At 40.2% G+C, this 19,692-nt stretch overlaps 1 protein-coding gene across 4 annotated transcripts in view; it reads right to left on the minus strand.

Annotated features, from left to right (window-relative positions):
* Window positions 1-19,692, minus strand: part of plod2 (procollagen-lysine, 2-oxoglutarate 5-dioxygenase 2) — a 175,385-nt gene that overhangs the window by 16,602 nt on the left and 139,091 nt on the right. For 2 of the 4 annotated variants that reach the window (XM_087993321.1, XM_087993320.1), the window contains exons 12-15: window positions 16,639-16,764; window positions 12,872-13,013; window positions 11,089-11,151; window positions 5,970-6,083 (exon numbers count right to left, since the gene is read on the minus strand). In XM_087993321.1, coding sequence (XP_087849447.1) covers window positions 5,970-6,083; window positions 11,089-11,151; window positions 12,872-13,013; window positions 16,639-16,764 — 445 coding nt within the window. The remainder of the gene's footprint in view (window positions 1-5,969; window positions 6,084-11,088; window positions 11,152-12,871; window positions 13,014-16,638; window positions 16,765-19,692) is intronic. The other 2 variants (XM_087993323.1, XM_087993322.1) reach the window with 1 other exon arrangement.

Raw genomic sequence — 19,692 nt, forward strand, 5'->3', positions numbered from 1 at the left:
CTAATGCCTTCTTGAATGCCGCTATTGAACCTGTCGCCACACATTTCCAGGCAGTAGAAATAATTATTCACCGTGTCAAAAAGAATTTTCTCACTTCATCCTTGCTTCATTTGCAATTAATTTAACTTTATATCCTCCTGTTCCTTATACAAGTGGGGACAATTTCTCCACATCTACTCTAACCAGCTCGCTCCTGACTCGAAAACCCAACCTGCTCGCAGCTTTGCCAGTCATGCCCATGTACCAAGAATGAAGGAAACCATATCTTGGGTGGAGGGATTAATTTGGGACTTGGGTGGTACTAGTTTTCTTTGTGGGCATGAAGTATCTATGCTCTCCCTCTACACCACCACACCCTCCCAAAATAAGAATGAGAAACAGTTCTTTCTTTCTAACTTCTTTTGGACTTGACCCTGAAGGGTCGGAAGCTGAAAGGTGACCTTACAGAGGTTTATAAAATCATACGGGCATATAAGTCCTTTCCCCAGGGTGGGGGAGTCCAAAACTAGAGGGCATAGGTTTAGGGTGAGAGGGGAAAGATTTAAAAGGGCCTTAAGGGGCCACTGTTTCACACAGAGGGTGGTACATGTATGGAATGAGCTGCCAGAGTAAGTGGTGAAGGCTGGTACAAATGCAACATTTAAAAGGCATTTGGATGGGTATATGAATAGGAAGCATTTAGAGGGATATGGGCCGGGTGCTGGCAGGTGGGACTAGATTGGGTTGGGATATCTGGTCGGCATGGATGGGTATTTGGGTGGGCACATGAATAGGAAGGGTTTAGAGAGATATGGGCCAAACGCTTGCAAATAAGACTAGATTGATTTTGGATATCTGGTTGGCATGAACACATTGGAGTCCATGTTTCTGTTTCTGTGCTGTCCAGACTTCTGTGGAGTCCAAAGAGCCTGTTTCTGTGCTGTACATCTCGATGGCTCATGTCTGCAGGGATTTCACAGCACCTTTCTTGCCCACGTTTACAGTCTGAACTCAATTATAACATCTGGATATCCCATGTGCATTACGAAACATTGTTTGCAAGCCTGTGGTTCAGTGGTAAAGCCACTACCTCTGGGCTGGAAGTTCCAAATCCCACCTGTCACAGAGGTGTGTCTGACATGTCCAGCAGGTTGATTTTTAAAAAAATGAGAGAAAGTAGGATCCAGTCCCTGCTTAGGAAACACATCAGAAACCTCGAGAATAAGAGCAGGAATAGGCCATTCAGCCCTTCAAGCCTGCTTCACCATTCAATATGATCAGGGTGGACTATAGCAGTTCAAGAAGGCAAGCTCACCACCACCTTCTCAAGGGTAACTAGGGATGCACAATAAATGACGTCCCAGCCAGCAACACCCACATTCCACAAAAGATTTTTTAAAAATGGTTGATCATTGAACTCCACCCCTCTTTCTGCTTCCCCATTCCCTTTATTGCTTTAACTCCAAAAAGTATACCTAACTCTTTCCTGAAAGCAATTAATGCTTTGGCCTCAATGGCTTTCTATGGCAGAGAGTTCCACTGGCTCACCACTCTCTGGGTGAACATTATGTGGAGAAGCCGTTGTTGGACTGGGGTGGACAATGTTAAAAATCACACAACACCAGGTTATAGTCCAATAGGTTTAATTGGAAGTACACTACTGGCTTTTGGAGCGCCACTCCTTCATCAGGTAACTAGTGGGGCAGGATCATAAGACACAGAATTTATAGCAATAGAATCTAGGTTTGTTCAACATATCATTTCAATTGCATAACACTGTGATCTTTTGCTAAAAATTCTGCCTCTCTGATGAAGGAGCAGTGCTCTGAGAGCTAGTACATCCAAATAAATCTATTGGACTATAACCTGGTGTTGTATGATTTTTATCAATGGGTGAAGACATTTCTCCCCATCTCAATCCTTAGAATTTGACCCCTGAATCTTGATGCCCTGTTCATTGGGAATATCCTTCCTGCATTTACCTTGTCTTGTACTCTTAGAATTTGACAGATTTCCATGAGATCCCCTCCTCATTCTTGGAAACTCACAGATGATTATTGGTGAGGAGAAAGTGTCATCTGGGTGTCTCCAGGACACAGACATTTGAATTATTCACATTCCACAATACTCTAGGTGAGGTGGATAAGGTACCCATAGCGTCAAATGCAATTAATGTTTCCTTTTTGATATGCACTACACTTCCAGGTATATAAATGCAAGTCAATGTTTTGCATTAGAAACATATTTCCCAAAGGATTCAATATCGGTCTCAAAACATGCATGCAAATAAAATATAATGTGTGGCATGAAACTAGAGTATTTTAAAATGAATTGCTTCTCACAATTTCTCTCTCCCAGCAAGACCCCATAGGGCAGCGAATTAATTGGTTGCGGATCCCACAAATTTTAACATTACAGCTTCTTATCTGGTCTTCCCATTCTCTCATTATTAAGACGTCTTTCCTCTGTTCTGCACTCCCTCAAAGGCTGATTAAATGCAGTGCATCAAACCAAGACTGTTTCCATTAAAAAGTGATTACTGTAAATTACAACCAGTACCACAAAAAAAAAGAGAGAAATAAAGAAATATTTTCCTAAAATGAAGGGCAAGTTCATGACATGTACAAGTTATAGTCGAAATAAACCACTTCACACATTTTTCTCACGTTGCCCTCTGCATGTTTTGCACATTACTTTAAATCTATTCCCTCTTGTTCTTTTTTTAGCAGCAGGAACAGCTTCTTCCTATCTATTCTATCCAACCCACTCATGATTTTGAAAGTCTCTATCAAATCCCCTCTCAGTCTCCTCTCTCCAAGGAGAACAGTCTCAACTTATTCAATCTGCTCTCATCACTGAAGTTTCTCATTCCCAAAACCATTCTTGCAAACTGATTCTGCACTCTCACCAATACATTCACATCTTTCCTACAATGTGGCAGGCCTACAACTATACAGAATACTCCAAGCTCCAATACTCTAAAAAATGCCTTGGAGGAATTCAATATCACTGGACATGTTCTTATACTCTATTACCCCATGAATAAAATTGACAACACTCTACACTTTATTAACTGGTCTCTCTACCTGTCTTGTTACCTTCGATGATCTGTGCACAGAGACATTCAGTCTCTCTGCTCCTGCTCCCCCTTTAGAATTACACCCCTTTTTAATCGTCTTTCAATGTTCTTCCGACCAAAGTGCATCACCTCACAGTTTAAGTCACACAGAAGCAGAGATGTACAGCACAGAAACAGACCCTTTGGTCCAACTTGTCCATGCTGACCAGATTCCTAAATAAATCAAGTTCCATTTGCCAGTATTTGGTCCATATCTTTTGAAGCTCTTCGTATTCACGTATCCATCCAGGTGCCTTTTCAATGTTATAATTGTACCAACCACCACCACATCCTCTGGCAGCTCATTCCATACACGCACCACCCTCTGCATGAGAAAAGTTGCTCCTCAAGTCCTCTGCAGATCTTTTCCCTCTCATCTTCAACCCCTGCCCTCCAGTTTTGGACTCCCCTACCGTGGGAAAAAGAACTTGTCTCTTCACCCTATCCATACCCCTCATGATTTTATAAACCTCTATAAGGTCACCCGTCAGCCTCCGACGCTCCAGGGAAAACAGCCCCAACCTGTTCAGCCTCTCCCTATAGCTCAAACCCTCCAATCCTGGCAACATCCTTGTAAATCTTTTCTGAACCCTTCCAAGTTTCACAACATCATCCCTATGGGTCTCTGCAATGAACCTCATCTGCCACCCTTCTGTCCACTCCACCAACCTGTCAATATCCTTGTGGAGTTCTACACTGTCCGTTTCTCAGTTTTTAATTGTTTCACATTCAGTACCAACTGCAAACTTGGAAACTGTCCCGTGCACACCAAGATCCAGATCATTAACAAGAGGGATCTCCCTCGGGAACTCCACTGATGCCTCCCAGCAGCCCGGAAAATATTGATTGACCATCACTCTCTTTCCTATCAGAGAGTCAATGTCTCCACATAGCTACCATACTGTTGATACCATGACCTATATATATCCTCAGGATTCTGTTGTGTGACATTGCATATGTGTTCTACACCATATTTAAAATGCAGACATCAGGCAAGGAGCCCAAGTTTCCAATGTTCCCCTCAGAAATATCCTTTCATAGTTTGTCAGTAGCTCCGTGATCAAAAGTCTTACAACACAGAAGACTGGCTTTCAACACATTACAGCTGTGTCCACTTTCAAATTAGTCCTGCCCCTATGCCAACACCTTGCAATTTTCTCCCCTTTACGTGTTTATTCAATTTTCTTTTGAAACCATCTATTGAATCTGCTTTCACTACACTTCCAAGCAGTACATTCTAGATGATAAGAATGTGCAACATAAAAGGAATCTCCCCTTGCTTATTTTGTCAATTGCCTTAAATCAGCATCCCTAGTGTAATACATATGTTAAAACTATTTTCTCTTTTTCACAACGACAATTACCGGATTCTATTTCATTAAAAAATGTAACTATGGTCACCACATTACCCATTGACTTTCATCTACTGGATGATGATCATTGCAGTGAATGTTTCTCTTGTTTGTTCTGAAAGCTTAGCTGTTAACATGATGCACGCTTCCCTTTCATTTTGTCACCACCTTATCCCTTTCATTCACAGCTGGCTGGCAGATTGCAGCATTTATTTAAGTGTATAAAATTTACAATAGTCAACAAAAAAACCCCACTGAACCATAAAACACGTCTCATACTTTATCATAAATATCATTAGATTACAGCAAAGCAAATGTCTTTTAGTCAGCTGATCAGAAAAACAGGAGCGAAAAATGTGTTGAGCAATGAGTAAAATATAGATTTTATTTGCATACTAAACCTTGATTCTTAAATGCTCCTATCCTATAGATAGTGGCAATGAGCATGATTCTGCAATATGATATTTCCGACTTTTTGTAATACAAGAGACGTGCATTCTAGATCTCAATGTGTCTGTATGGCAAAAGATAAAATAAATTCATCGAACTATTGCTTAGTCTGTCACACATAATACTGTGGATAAACAGCCTGGAGAATTATTGCGAATGACAAAACATCCATTATCATTGATCATTCCTACCTTAGAAAAGTATAAGGCACCAAAGGAATCTAATCTCATAACAATCTCAATTTCTTCAGAAGACTGTCATTAGACGATGCAGGAAGATTCCACAATTGCAGCATGATTTATAAACAGTAAATAATCAACTACCCAAACCACGATTTAAGGTAAACAGTTGTATGTTGGAACTTTGATCAAAAAGGACTACTGCAAGGCATTAATGTACCTTTCACTCTAAATTGTTCAGGCTCTGTTCTCAATGTCACTTGATTAATACAGAATGTATCAAGCTTACTTATTGTCTTATTACACATGATATATGATATATAGAGGTAATGTTTGTAAAACACAGATGTTATAAATGTCATTTTGTAATTTTGACTGTAATATCATCTCATATTACTGAAAAAATTACATCTTCACACTTTTGGAAATTTTGACTTTGAAGTTTATTTTTCCATCGTTTTAGGATAGGAGGTAGCACATTTAAAAACAGAGATGAGGAGAAATCCACCTCTCTCAAAAGGCTGTGACTTTGTGAAATTCACTACCTTAGAGTGCAGTGGATTCAGGACATTAAGTAAATTTGAGGAGAAAATGAACATATTTTTAATTAGTAATGAGTTGGAGGGTTATGGAGAGCGTGCAGGAAAATGGAGTTGAGGCCGAGATAAGTTAAGCCATGATCGTATTAAATGGGGGAGCAGGCTTGAGGGGCTGAGTCGCCTACTCCTGCTCTGAGTTCTTATGTATATTTACAGTAAAGCATAGTTGGCTAACGGAAGAGAAGTAAGCATGGATATTAACAAAGAGTTACATGAAAAACATCACTTAACAATGGGCTTTGATATGTGCATTTCAAATTCAAAACCTGGTCAACAAATTGCTAATACTCACCAATGGGTTGGAAAATATTTCCCACAGATCACCGTGCACACGTGAGGCATTATAATTTTCAGTTGAAAGGAGCCGTCCAAATTCACGCAGATTCGTAACATACATGAAAATGCCCTGTATATTAAAATTATAAAAATTACTACTTGAAATTACTGTGATGACAAACACATACATAAACAAACCTTGGCACGATTGCTTGAATCAGTGTTTTCTAATTATTCGTTTATGGGCCATGGACGTCACAGTATTTATTGCCACTCCTAATTGCCCAGAGATCTTTTGAGAGTTAACCACATTGGTTGTGCGTCTGGAGTCACATGTAGGCCATATCGGGTAAGGTCAGATTTCTTCCTTAAAGGACATTAGTGAGCCAGATGGACAATGGTCATCGTTAGACTCTTCTTTCCAGATTGTTACAGAATTCAAGTTGCACCCTCTGTCATGGTGCACCCATAGGACGTTACCTGGTTCTCATTCCTGATGAAGGGCTTTTGCCCAAAACATCGATTTTCCTGCTCCTCGGATGCTGCCTGACCTGCTGTGTTTTTCCAGCACCACCCTCTCGACTCTCTGGATTAATAGTCTCGTGGTGACAATACTGTTCTGCCATTGCCACATCATTTCACATAAATTTCTGCCAATTTATTAAGTTGGTGATCACCTTCTGTGCAAAGAGATGCATCATACAGCTTTGTCTCAATGAGAGTGTCTCGCGGGAAAGATTCCTTTTATTTTCTGATCATTTCCCAGACAACTTAACATCTTTGCAAGTTTGATCAACAGACTTCTAAGAGACTGCAGTCGCACTCTGACATCTCCCAAGGTTGCATTACAAACCACTTCTCGGGCGGGGGGAGGGGGGAATGATGTAGACCAGGTAAGATGTTAAGATATTTGGTCTTTTATAAAGAACTTCATTACTCCATCGATTGTGAGGTTTGATGTAATGTTTAAGAAAAGGCTGGTGCTTGCTGAGAATGCCCAGCCAGTGTTGCGCACCAAATATTATTTAATGTATAGGAAATAATTATTTGTGCACTAGGTGTAATTTCACGTAAAACAAACTCTGAACACTTGAGGGAACTAGTTTCTGGGGTATTGCCTTTATACAGAAAACTCCTGTTCGAATACTTGGAAATAAACAATGTTACTTAACTTGTTTTAAAACAATTCTAAAAAGTAACAGTGGCACAATAATTAGACAATAAAATAAAGCTCAGGTGTAAATCACAATTCATTTTTAAAAGTGACTAGGTTATGAACTTTTGAATGGTCTTTTTGTCACAGAAAACAGAAGCCAAGTGTAAACTAAAACAACCATATTACCAACACCTTAAGAGCAACTTAAGCCAGATAAATATTTTTTTAAAAATTGGTATCTTTCTTAAAAGCAAGATGAAAATATTAAAATCTAAAAGCACAGAGAATCCAGAATATCCCATTACATTAAAAACTGTTATACATATCTTTTGTCTGCACATACATTCAATTTATTTCATCTGGATAACAAATTAATACAACTTCCACCCACCTGCACAGCAGGAGATTGCAGGGTTAAATTTGCAGGAGATTGCAGGGTTAAATTTCAGATGCGGTTTGTTTAGACCTGCCTGTTTCTGTTGGGTAAACTTCCCAGGGTAGACATCCCATAACTGACGTAGTCGCACTTTCTATCCATGGACTGTACAACATTGTTGACAGTTGTTATTTATTTCTCAGAGTCTTATTCCTCTGAGTAGAAGGGTACTGCAGATGACAAGACTCTGAAGTGGATGAAAATATGCAGCTTCCATCTCACTGTCATTTTGGAAATGAAAGAACCGAGGGGGGTAATATTGACCTCAATTCCATAAAAGAACATCAAAGTCATCTTTTCAGCAATGGTCAGGCAACGTCTGACACATTTACAATGATTCAGTTGATGGTCATTAAATCCAGCACACCTCATTCTTACCTGCATGCTGTTGACTTTACGTCCATTCAATCAAACTCTGGGCAGAGTGGGGGAGCAGAAATCACAAATGAAATTGAAACGCAATATCTAATTACAAAGATGAGATCATTTCCAAAACCCAAGTGTTGCACATTTTTTTGGCATGATGCAAGGTTCTAGAGAACTCTTTGCATTCTTCATGAGAGAAAAATAATCAAAAGGAGAAGCATGTTAATACTACATGGTCAACAGTTCAATATCCTACCCACATAAAGCACAGTTTGCACTGATCTCAGCTGCAGATGATTGTATCAATTTGCTTTATATCCAAATGCAATATCTGTCACAGGAAGCACCAGAACATCAACAAATTGTAAACATAAAAGAACATATTTCACCAATTCACTGGTTTATTTTTTGCAACACTTCATTTGATAACAACAATAAATTTAATGAAACTGTGCACTAAATAGGTAGCATATAACCAAACCAGTTTTTGATTCAATGTTATGCTATGGAGATTCAACAATAATGATTAAAAAGGCATATAAACATTAGCAGCAGGGAACATGGGGGATGGGGGTATTTCTTGTTGAATCACTCATATTTGCAAATGTTTCTGAAAATAAATATCGTTTAGTGTATTGTTTGACACGACTGTGGTGTAAAACCTTGTTCACAACTGCATGCAGGACATAATAGTGAGGTTGCCTTTCAACAAATTATACCCTTCACTTTCTGGTTTTCAGTAAATCAATGTTTTTTTTTCCCTGGAAACCTCCAATTAATCTCAATATTCAATTAATTGGAAAAATAACAGCTATGCTATACAAGGCATTCTTATAATGAGACAATAGTGTTGCTCTGCAACCTCATGCTATAGAAAATCACACTATGGAAAACCGCCACAGAAAATCACGCTTTAGAGGATCGCTATACCCGTTCACATTATCCAAACAGCATCCATAATTCGTCAATCACGTTATAGTCCATTCACATTGACGAAAAGCATGTTACAGCAGAACAACCTGTATTAGAGTTCTGCTATGTGACTATCCCTGTTATTTAATGGGATTCCAGATTAGTAAACTTTAGAATTGGTAAATTTGAGACTTTAAACATTAGCTTGCTTTCTCTACATGGATTCTATCCGACTTGCTCCAGCAATTTGTTTTCAGTACAGGTTCCAGCATCTGCAGTAATTAGCTCCTAAATAATTTAGTATCTGTGATCCTAGTTTCCTCATTATATATCATTTACAATGGGAAGCAGCAATAAACGAATTTGACAAGACATCCCTGGTTAACCAGTATCTGCAGGATAAGTGTGAAACAATAAGTTTTTTAAATTTGCCAAACTGTTTCTAATGTTGAGGTCAAATTTACATGCAAAAGGCAAATTTAAAATAGCTTATATTAAAATGTTGGTGCTCTTTATAATCAAAACTCTACTTCCAGATTCATGAGGCAATTGAGTTTGCACACACAGCTGTGATACAGCTGTATTATCATCCGTATGCCAGACGATTATACATTTACAAAATAAATAAGGTAGCATAGCATTTCCTATTTCAAATCCAACACAGATTTAGAATGGTTTACTGTGGAAATGTACTTTTCATGCCTGTGAGATAAACCCAAATATTTATCTAAAGCTTTCCAACTCTCATGATTTTCAAAAAATAAGATAACCAGTAATATTCTTACTGTTCTATATTCTGTAACCTCCAGGGAACCAGTTTTGAAATATTCAGATTCAGTCTTGTTTATTGAATAAGACACAATATCCAAGTGTTCACCATAATCTTCAAAATCTTCATTATTTTCAATAATATGCATATTATCTCCGTTTGCTTCAGCCCTCTTTTACAATCTAGCAGCATAGGACTCTGGAGTTCCTCAAATGCTTCAGAATCTTCCTTATCGGATTTGCAGTATCAAAAAGGTCCTTCTGATGGAAATCAGTTCCAACATTCCAGAATATTCTTCCTTTCATCTTCACTGCAATAAAACTCGAGAAGCTTGACACCAGCCAGGACAAAGCAGCTCATCTGACCCCTGAAAACGGCCAGGTTTTCCACCATGAGTCTAATATGCACCATCTACAGCAAGAAACCCACCAGAACACCCCCCAAACTTTGCCACCTAAAAAGGGAAGGACAGGAGCCAGGTGGGAATACACCAAAAAGGGTCACTGATCCTCCATCATCACATAGATTTAAGCCTTGTGTACCCCTGGTCTCTCAGGGAATTAAAAGGTAAAGGCATCAAGAGGGAAAGGAAAGGTGAAGCCAGTCTTGATTGGAGTGGACAGCAGAGTAGACGCCAAAGAACAATCAAAGTTCTCCTTTTTTTAAATGTTTTAATGTAAGCACAATCAAGTTTTTCCTGAAGCAGACATTCTCCTCATTTGATGTTTATCCTCATTCTTTCACTGTGACTGGATCAAATTCCTTGAAGTCCTAGCCAGCAGAAGTATCTTTAGCATGTATATCACAATTGTCCAAGGAGATTGTTCTCTGACATCCTTTTCCAAAGCCACAATGGATGAGTAACAAACGCTGGCTCGCCAACACCCATATTCCAAGAATGAGATTCTGAAGAAAGGTATTTCTCAAGGATAGGCACTCTCTCAATAACACCAGTTATGCAATTTTCATCACATAAAGAATTGTTCCATTATGCTCCACTGTGCATCAAGATCATTCCCTTAATGACTGACCAGATTTCAAGGCTCTTCAGTGTATATTCTACTTACTAAACACACACACACACACACAAACAAACAAATACACATGCACACACAAACAAGACAACTTAGCTTCTCTGATTATTAAAACTTAACAAAGGGATAAAAGCTTTCTAAAAAAGACATTTGATCTCTCACAAAAGAAGCCAACTCCTCCTAACTTGGATTTTTGCTCGAGTCAGTTTTGTAAAACAGTTATCCTATTGAAATGATATCCTTATCCTCTGAGCTCGTCAAACCAATTCTTCAAGCAATAAACGGAACGAATATTTCATGAGAAAAATTATGATAAGCAATGGACAACAGACAGGATATATATACATACACACACAAGTACAGAATTTAAACAAATGCTTAACACAACTAGAAAAATATCTAGTTGGAAAAATCAAAATTACGAAGCATTTTTAGAAAAAAATCGTAGAAACAAACATAAACCTTTGGGGGCTTGAACATATGGAAACTTTCCGGAGTAGGGGAGCGTGTTTTCTTTTCTATTTTCTAAAACAAAGGAGAAGCACTGGGTAAGATTCATCATCTTGTTTACACAAAACCGGGAACACGTCTGAGAAGGTAGACAAGAGCAGGCACCAGAGAGCCAGTATAGAGCACGAGTCGCCAACAAAGCTGTGCCTGGCTCACATCCAACAGGCAATTGCATAACAAAGCTACAGAAAACAAGTGAGAGACAACAACCCGCTTATCCAACATTGACATGAGACAGAACCACAGCCCAGCCCCTTCGACCCATCATTACAGGATAAACTCAGTTGGTTAGTGATGCAGGAACATAGTTAATGGTGGTCAATTCAGGCAGAGAGGGGTTAATAAAGGTAGTGCAGTGCAACACCAGCCACGTGATCCAATTGACTCAGGAACATGGTGCAAACAAACAATACAAAAAACAATCACTTCCAGTTGTGGGGTCAAAACCGAGAAGGCAAAAGATAAATTGGCAAACAGGTGACCAAAGAGATGACAAATATATCAAATAGAGACAGGAACATCATGCCTCTTTAGGAACAGCATGTGCACATGGAGCCAGTGCCACGTCAAGGAGAGTACAATACTTGCCAACTCTCTGATTTGAGGTCAGTAGGTTTTTGGCACACTTATTTGCTTATGAACAGAAATGCTCATTTTGGTTCTAATTTAAGCAATTATAGTAAAAGTTAAAAAAAAAACTGTCACAGTTATTGCCTACTTAGCCAGTAGAAAACATGGGTAAAAAAGAGAGAACTGTCCTTAAAGCAAAACTTTGATAACTTTCTTACAGAAAACTCAGGACTTTGAACACATTAGCTCCTTTGTAACACACAAAGACAGAAGTTGCTGGAGAGACTCAGCAGGTCTGATAACGTCTGTAGAGAAAACAGAGTAAACATTTTGATTTCAGAAACCCTTCCTCAGAATCTGCTCAGTTTCTGCAGCACTTTCTGTTTCTGTGTGTTTTAGATATTGAGCATCTGCAACACCTTCTTTTATATTCACTGGCATTGAATATTACATCAACCCCCTACTTCTGAATGAGGCAACTGCCTGAAGTAATTAATTGGGATGCAAATGTTCAGACCAACGAACGAAAAAGAATCTTAAAATTATTTTGTTTCCTAAAAGATAATTTACTTGCATTTATTCACCATTCACAATGGTGTAGAGCCCCTAATTGACGGACTCAAATAGGAAAGTTGGCAAGTTTTACAAGAACGAATTATTCTTTATCACTTTTAAAATGTAGAAACAATATAACAATAATAAGCAAATTACAACATTCAAAAATAAGTTATTCAGCAGGTCTTTTTCCAATACCACTTCATAATATTAAGAACAGTTTTGAAATTTTATTTTCATATGATGGTTAGGTAGGTCACATGCAATTTTGATACAAGTGATCCCCTCAGTGAAACATGCAGTATGAGGCTCATTCAAGAATAATTAAAGAGCCCATTTCACTGAATGGTTATTTACCTTACTTACATTGCTGTAATTGACAATCAAAATTATTGTAGCAAATTATCAATAAGGTTAAATTACTAATTTAGTTAAGATATTTAAGCAGTGTCCTTTGGTTGATTTTATAAGGAGAGTTTCACTTATGAATCATTTATAATATTGTTATAATTGGATAAGGCTATTTGAGATAGAATCTCTGACAAAAGACTTACCAAGATGAATACTATAAAAAAATTCTTGCAAAAATAGAACACACCCAACCTCTTACCTGTTCCCTGATATTTCTGCAAAGTGACATATCAGAGTCCATCATGTCCTGGTTAAAATAATTTTTCTCTTTTAACTCTGTTCTCAAGGCAGTTCCTTTGATAAGGTACACGTGTGCTATGTAGGGAACGTTCCAGATACCTCTACAAGGAACATCACAAGGAAATGCAAGTATGTTATTACCTTTTTAACGCAAATATCCTAAAGTCATACATACATACAGAAAAACAGTACAGGTCGTTCTGCTATAACGGTGTTTCGTTAATGCAAATTCGCTATCATATGATTGTCTAATTGGGGACACTGTTTCTAAAATGCGAACTTTTAAAGTGTGTATTGGTTATAACATGATTCTGGCCCCACTAGTTTAAACGGTGCTGCTATTACATGGTTTTCTTACAGCATGGGATTGCATGAGCACAGAAGTACAGTGTTATAGTAGAACCAACTGTATGCTTAAATTTAAAAATGGTCTTAAAACACAGAAAGCCATTTGACCAATTCTCATTATGAGAATTGTATATATCCTAATTAGAAGGAAAATGTATACTCTAATGTATGTGTATGTCCGCAGTAGTTTATACACGCTTTGTTTTCCTCATTCATTGGGAATGTGTGTCAGTGGTTGGGCCAGAATTTTTTGTCCATCTGTACAAAGCATACCCATGCTGTGAAGTGTGCTGCATTATGAATGGGTACTCTGAGGATTGCTGGCACCAGAATAAACTTGTAACAATAGCACTACGTGTCTGTTGCTTGGAAGCTCAGACATATTTTCTATCTGTTTATGTGTCAACATTAAACCAAACAACTTTTCTTTAAACACAGAAATAAAGTCAGTAATCAGTAGGTCAGGCAGTGTCTGTGGAGAGAGAAACACTGAGTTAACATTGCAGTTTGACTAAACAGTTTGGTTTGACATGTATTAAGTGAATATAGAAGGAGCAGGGAGAGGGAGGAGGTGTGTGTGGTAGTGTGGAAAGTCAGATAGTTTAAATTATAAAAAGGGGTGATAGAAAAAGACAAAGGAGATGATAATAGTACAAATAAAAAACCAAACCATTTAAATAGAAAGACAAAATCACTGCAATAATTTCCTCCTCCGCCTCCTCATTTAGCTACATCGACACCACATGATACATGCAACTTGAAACATTTAAGATAATCAGAGGGTTAGATCGGGTGGACAATGAGAGCCTTTTTCCGAAGATGGTGTTGGATAGCACGAGGAGGCATAGGTTCAAATTGAGGGGTGATAGATATAGGACAGACGTCAGAGGTAGTTTCTTTACTCAGAGAATGGTAGAGGCGTAGAATGCCCTGCCTGCAACAGTAGTAGACTCGCCAACTTTACAGGCATTTAAATGGTCACTGGATAAACATATGGATGAGAATGGAATAGTGTGGGTTGGACAGGCTTCAGGTTGGTTTCACAGGGTGGCACAACATTGTTCTATGTTCTGCCAACATTGATATAGCAACTAGCTAAATCAGGCTCAAACTCCTGACATGGTAGTTCTGATAATGCATCCAACTAAAAACATAAAACAAACACAAAAGCAGACAAAAAAACAGAGACAGATCAGTTTATGATCAGAAATTATCGAACTTACTGCTGCATCTGGAAGGCTATAAAATGCCCACTTGAAAGATAAGGTGAAGCTCAATGGATCAATGAACTGTACCTCACCCACAATTAGGCACTTCACAAATTCTGCACTCAACATAGAGTTCAACAATCCCAGATGGTAATCTCTGCTGCTTTGTTCTGGTTTCAGTGACAGTCGTTAGCATTGGTACTGTTTTTACCATTTATACCAGGTGCTACATGACCTGCTGAGCATTTCCAGTATTTACTGCTTTGGCTCAGATTTCTAACATTTGTGATACCTTCCTTTTATGATAAAATCATTAGCTTGTGCTATGTGATGGTGACAAGAATATAGCATCATAAAAGTTGAAAGAGCTTTGAAATTACTACTTTATTTGGGAGAAGCAACAAACATTATCCTACATGTCTTTTGAATCAACACTTACTGAGGATTCAGACTCTCAATGATTCAGTTATACAGACTCCTCAGCAGACTGCCTGTAGAGGGGAAGTGATGGCCTAGTGATATTATCACTAGATTTTTAATTCAGAGACTCAGGTAATGTTCTGGAGACCCAGGTTCAAATCTTGCCAGAGCAGGAATTAATGAAGATTGTGAAACCACCATCAGAAAAAAAAACCCATATCTGGCTCACACTTGCCCTTTAGGGAAGGTAACTGCCACCCTTACCTAGTCTGGCATAGACGTGACTCCACAGCAATGGGGGTGGCTGGTGGCTCAGTGGTTAGCGCTGTTGCTTCACAGCGACAGGGACCTGGGTTCGAATCTACCCTCGGGTGACTGTGTGGAGTTACCCCGTGTCTGCGAGGACTTCCCCTATGCGGTCTGGTTTCCTTCCACAATCCAAAGATGTGCAGGTTAGGTGGATTGGCCGGGGAAAATATAGGGTTTCAGAGATACTGTAGGGGATGGGTCACTCTTCGGAGGATTAGTGTGGACTCAATGGGCTGAATGGCCTGCTTGCAAACTGTAGGGATTCTGTGGCAGACTCTTAACTGCCCTCTGGGAAATTAGGAATGGGCTAAAAGAGCTAGCCTGGTCTGTCACACCCATATCCTTGAAGGAATATAAAAAGTTCCAGATCTGACCATCACTCCTTGTGTTACCGAGACGGTAGAGCTGCTGTGGCCAGTATCTCTGTAAGGCAAGACCTACTGCTGAGACATCTAGAGAATTTCTCATCTCGAATCACTTGATGCAGTTCAAGTGTTGAAGTCTGACAAGGAAATCATCAGGATCATGGTCGGATTCACCTCCCCCTGCACCAACTTCAGAGATATTCACTCTTACGCTTTCTTCATATTACTCCCACTCTCTATATCAACATCTGATCATGATTAACACTACAGACAACTCTCAGGAAAGAGTAAGGACTGCAGATGCTGGAGAGTCAGAGTCAAAATGCGTAGTGCTAAAAAAGCACTGTAGGTGCGGCAGCATCTGAGGAGCAGAGTCAACATTTTGGGCATAAGCCATTCATCAGGAATGGGGTGTGGGGTGGAGTTGAGAGGCAAGCTGGCTGGGAAGGCGATAGGTGGATGCGGGTGGGGGGTAATTTTGATAGGTCGGTAGGGAGGATGGAGCAGATAGGTGGGAAGGAGGATGGACATTTAGGACAGTCCAACAGGGCGGTGCCAAGTTGGAGGGTTGGATCGGAGGGGGAGATTTGGAAACTAGTGAAGTCGGCATTGATGCCGTGTGGTTGAAAGATCTCAAGGCGGAAGATGAGGTGTCCATCCTTCAGGCATCTGGTGGCTAGGATTTGCTGGTGGAGGCGCCCCAGGACTTGCATGTCCATGGGGTAGTGGGAAGGGGAGTTGAAGTTGTCAACCACAGAGTGGTGGGGTTGTTTGGTGCGCGTGCCCTAGAGATGTTCCCTGAACAGCTCCGCGAGTTGGCGTTTGGTCAGCTCAATTGGTTGGACGGCTGGTATGTGATGTAGAGCAACACTCACAGCATGGATTCAGTTCCTGCACTAGTAGAGGTTATCATGAAGGAATCATCTCCTCAACCTCTCCCCACACCTGAGGTGTGGTAACCCTCAGGTCAAGCCACCACCCATTGTTTCTCCCCAAGGAGAGAGCAGCCCTTGGGTTCTCCTGCAACTTTATCTTTAGACAATTCTTTGTACAGAATGACAGTGAATACAACTCACATTCTATTTCCTTCGACAATATCAACATAATCCTCAGAGCGGGCATAGTAACCATCGGGACTCAGAGCACCCCAGAAGTTGGACCACAGTTTTTTATGCTGGGTGACCATTGGTGCGATTATCCTCCTGTTGGACAAGAGACAAGTAATGACTCAGCAAAAAAAAAACTTTGCAATGAATTTAATGATAAATTTGACGCTTGCCAACATTTTAAGAAATTGACTTTCCTTTCTTGCAGATTTATTCATTCCTTTTGTGAATGGAAAAGCTTTAAGTGCTAGTTTAACTACCTTCCATCAAAATAAATCCACAGAAATTCTCTTCAAATTAGTAGAGCCACAATTGGCAGAAGGAGCAGCAAAACTGTAGGCTGAAGCTCAAGGTTAGCTGTGAGGTGAAGGCACGTATTCCTGACTGTGTCTCAAATGGAGTCTTCCCCAAGAGTGCAGAGGGAAGGTGTCCTTCTGGCTACAGTGTGGGTCTGATGATGAGGTGAGTAGGAAAGGCAAGGACTATGTTACAGCTCTAGTGAACAAAGTTACTTTCAGCTTGATGAAAAGTTAGTGTTTCCAATGATTTTGTAACTTTGTTCTTTTGACGGGAAGTTGGTCATCTGGTTTCTCTTCAAGAGGGTTGCTGTAAACCTAGTACTGAGGTGTCTGCTGAGGAGAAAGTGAGGACTGCAGATGCTGGAGATCAGAGTCAAGAGTGTGGTGCTGGAAAAGCGCAGCAAGTCAGGCAGCATCTGAGGAGGAGAATCGACATTTCAGGCATAAACCCTTCAGTCCATCATTCCTGATGAAGGGCTTTTGCCTGAAACATCAATTCTCTTGCTCCTCGGATGCTGCCTGACCTGCTGTGCTTTTCTAGCACCACATGCTCGACAGAGGTGTCTGCGCCATGGAGAACAGAGCAAACAGCTTTGGAATTTTTTTTAAAAAGTAGACAACAGAAGCGTGAGTGGGTGCAGTCAGACTCGCACAGACCCAGGGTTTAAAGTTATGCTTTCAGTTGTTGAAGTTGGGGTTATGGATTTGAAGCTGCTAGATATAGCTCTCTCTCTCTGCTGCTGCAAATAACTTGAATTTTCTCATTACTGCTAGATTCTGTGTGCCTTCTCCTGGACTGGATGATATAGCAAGTGAGGGATCTCTGTTCTGCTAAATTTGCCTTTGCCTGTGTTTATCAATCAAATCACATCTGGAACACAGTGCCTTACACTTGCCTTTGAACAAGACAAAAGTTTGGGTCTACGCTACCTCCATGATGTTTTGAGGGGATTGATCTGGTACATAACAATTTGAATTGCTATCTTTAATGGAAATCTAATTCTAATTTTAAATCCCAACACTAGAGGGCGGCACGGTGGCACAGTGGTTAGCACTGCTGCCTCACAGCGCCAGAGACCCGGGTTCAATTCCCACCTCAGGCGACTGACTGTGTGGAGCTTGCACGTTCTCCCTGTGTCTGCGTGGCTTTCCTCTGGGTGCTCCGGTGCACAAAGATGTGCAGGTCAGGTGAACTGGCTATGGTAAATTGCCCGTAGTGTTAGGTAAGGGGTAAATGTAGGGGTATGGGTAGGTTGTGCTTCGGTGTGGTGGTGTGGACTTGTTGGGCCAAAGGGCCTGTTTCCACACTTTAAGTAATCTAATCTAAACTACCCCATGATAACCTTCCACTCTGGTCTGTTTTAAACATCAACCCTACACTCCTGGCTCTGCTTGCCCCCTAAACTGAGCTCTTCCGAGATATCAGCAGCCATATCATAAAACCATAAGATAAAGCAGCAGAATGAGGTCATTTGGCCCATCAAGTCTGCTCCGCCATTTGATCATGGCTGATAGCATTACCTTCAATTCTGCCCTGGAAACATATCACCGTTCCCTTGTTGTCGCTGGGTCTAACTCCTGGAACTATAATCCTAACAGGACCATGGGGGACCCTTTACCCCAAATACTGCAATTGTTCAAGACGCCAGCTCACCACCACCTTCTCCAGGGAACTTAGGAGTAGGCATGAGCCAGCAATGCTCACATCCCATGAATGGATCGTTGAAATAAAATTTCTGCTAAATTGAAAACAACTCTCTAAGCCAGGGTACGGCCCAAGAACTTTAGTCCAATCAATGGAATGGAGTAGCTGAGTGAGTGAAGGAAAGGAGAGAAGGAGCTGGGCAGCAATGCAAATGAAGAGAGATCTGAGCAGAGTCAGGGAGCAGATTTCCAGAAGACGTTTGCTAAAGTGCCACATCAAAAGTTAATTCTGAAAATACAAGCTTATGGTTTAGTGGATAACATTTCAACGTGGATGGAAGATTGGCTGATTGGCAGAAAACAGAGTGCGCATAAATGGACCTTTATCCGAGTGGTAGGAATGTGATTAGTGGGATTCATAGACAACACTGAGATGGGTAGGAAAGCCTGTGGTGAAAAGGACACGAGGGGTTTGCAGATAGATATCTGTATGTGATTGGGCAAAAAATCTGGCAGATAGAGTATAACGTGAGAAAATATGAAGTCGTCCATTTTGGCAGGAAGAATAAAAAAAAGCAAAGCATTACTTGAATAATGAATAACTGTGGAATCTAGGTGTTTAATGTAGGAGACACAAGAGGTTAGTTTGTGGGTGCAGCAAGCAATGAGATGCTGTTCTACGTTATTATAGAAAATGAATGGAAAAGCAAAGATATTATGCTTTAGTTATACAGGGCATTAGTGAGACCACATCACAAACACTGTATTCAGTTTTGGTTTCCTTATTTAAAGCAGCTTGCAAATAGATTGGAGGTGGCCTAAAGGAGGTTTCCCAAGCTGACACTGGCAATGAATAGGCTGACTTATGAGGATAGAAGGGGTTGCCTCTGAAGATGGTGAAGGTGGGGTCACTGAATATTTTAAATGTGAAATTAGATGGATTCTTGTTGGCAACGTGGTCAAAGATTACTGGAGGGAGATGGGAACGTGAAGTTCAAACCACACACCGATCAGATGTGACCTTTTGAAAGGCAGAGCAACCTCAAAAGGGTCGAATGGGCTACATCTGCTCCTGTGTTGT

Source organism: Chiloscyllium plagiosum, unplaced genomic scaffold (genome assembly GCF_037043375.1).
Source record: "Chiloscyllium plagiosum isolate Xiang-an unplaced genomic scaffold, Cpla_swu_hap1 HiC_scaffold_13, whole genome shotgun sequence".
Classification (NCBI taxonomy): domain Eukaryota; kingdom Metazoa; phylum Chordata; class Chondrichthyes; order Orectolobiformes; family Hemiscylliidae; genus Chiloscyllium; species Chiloscyllium plagiosum.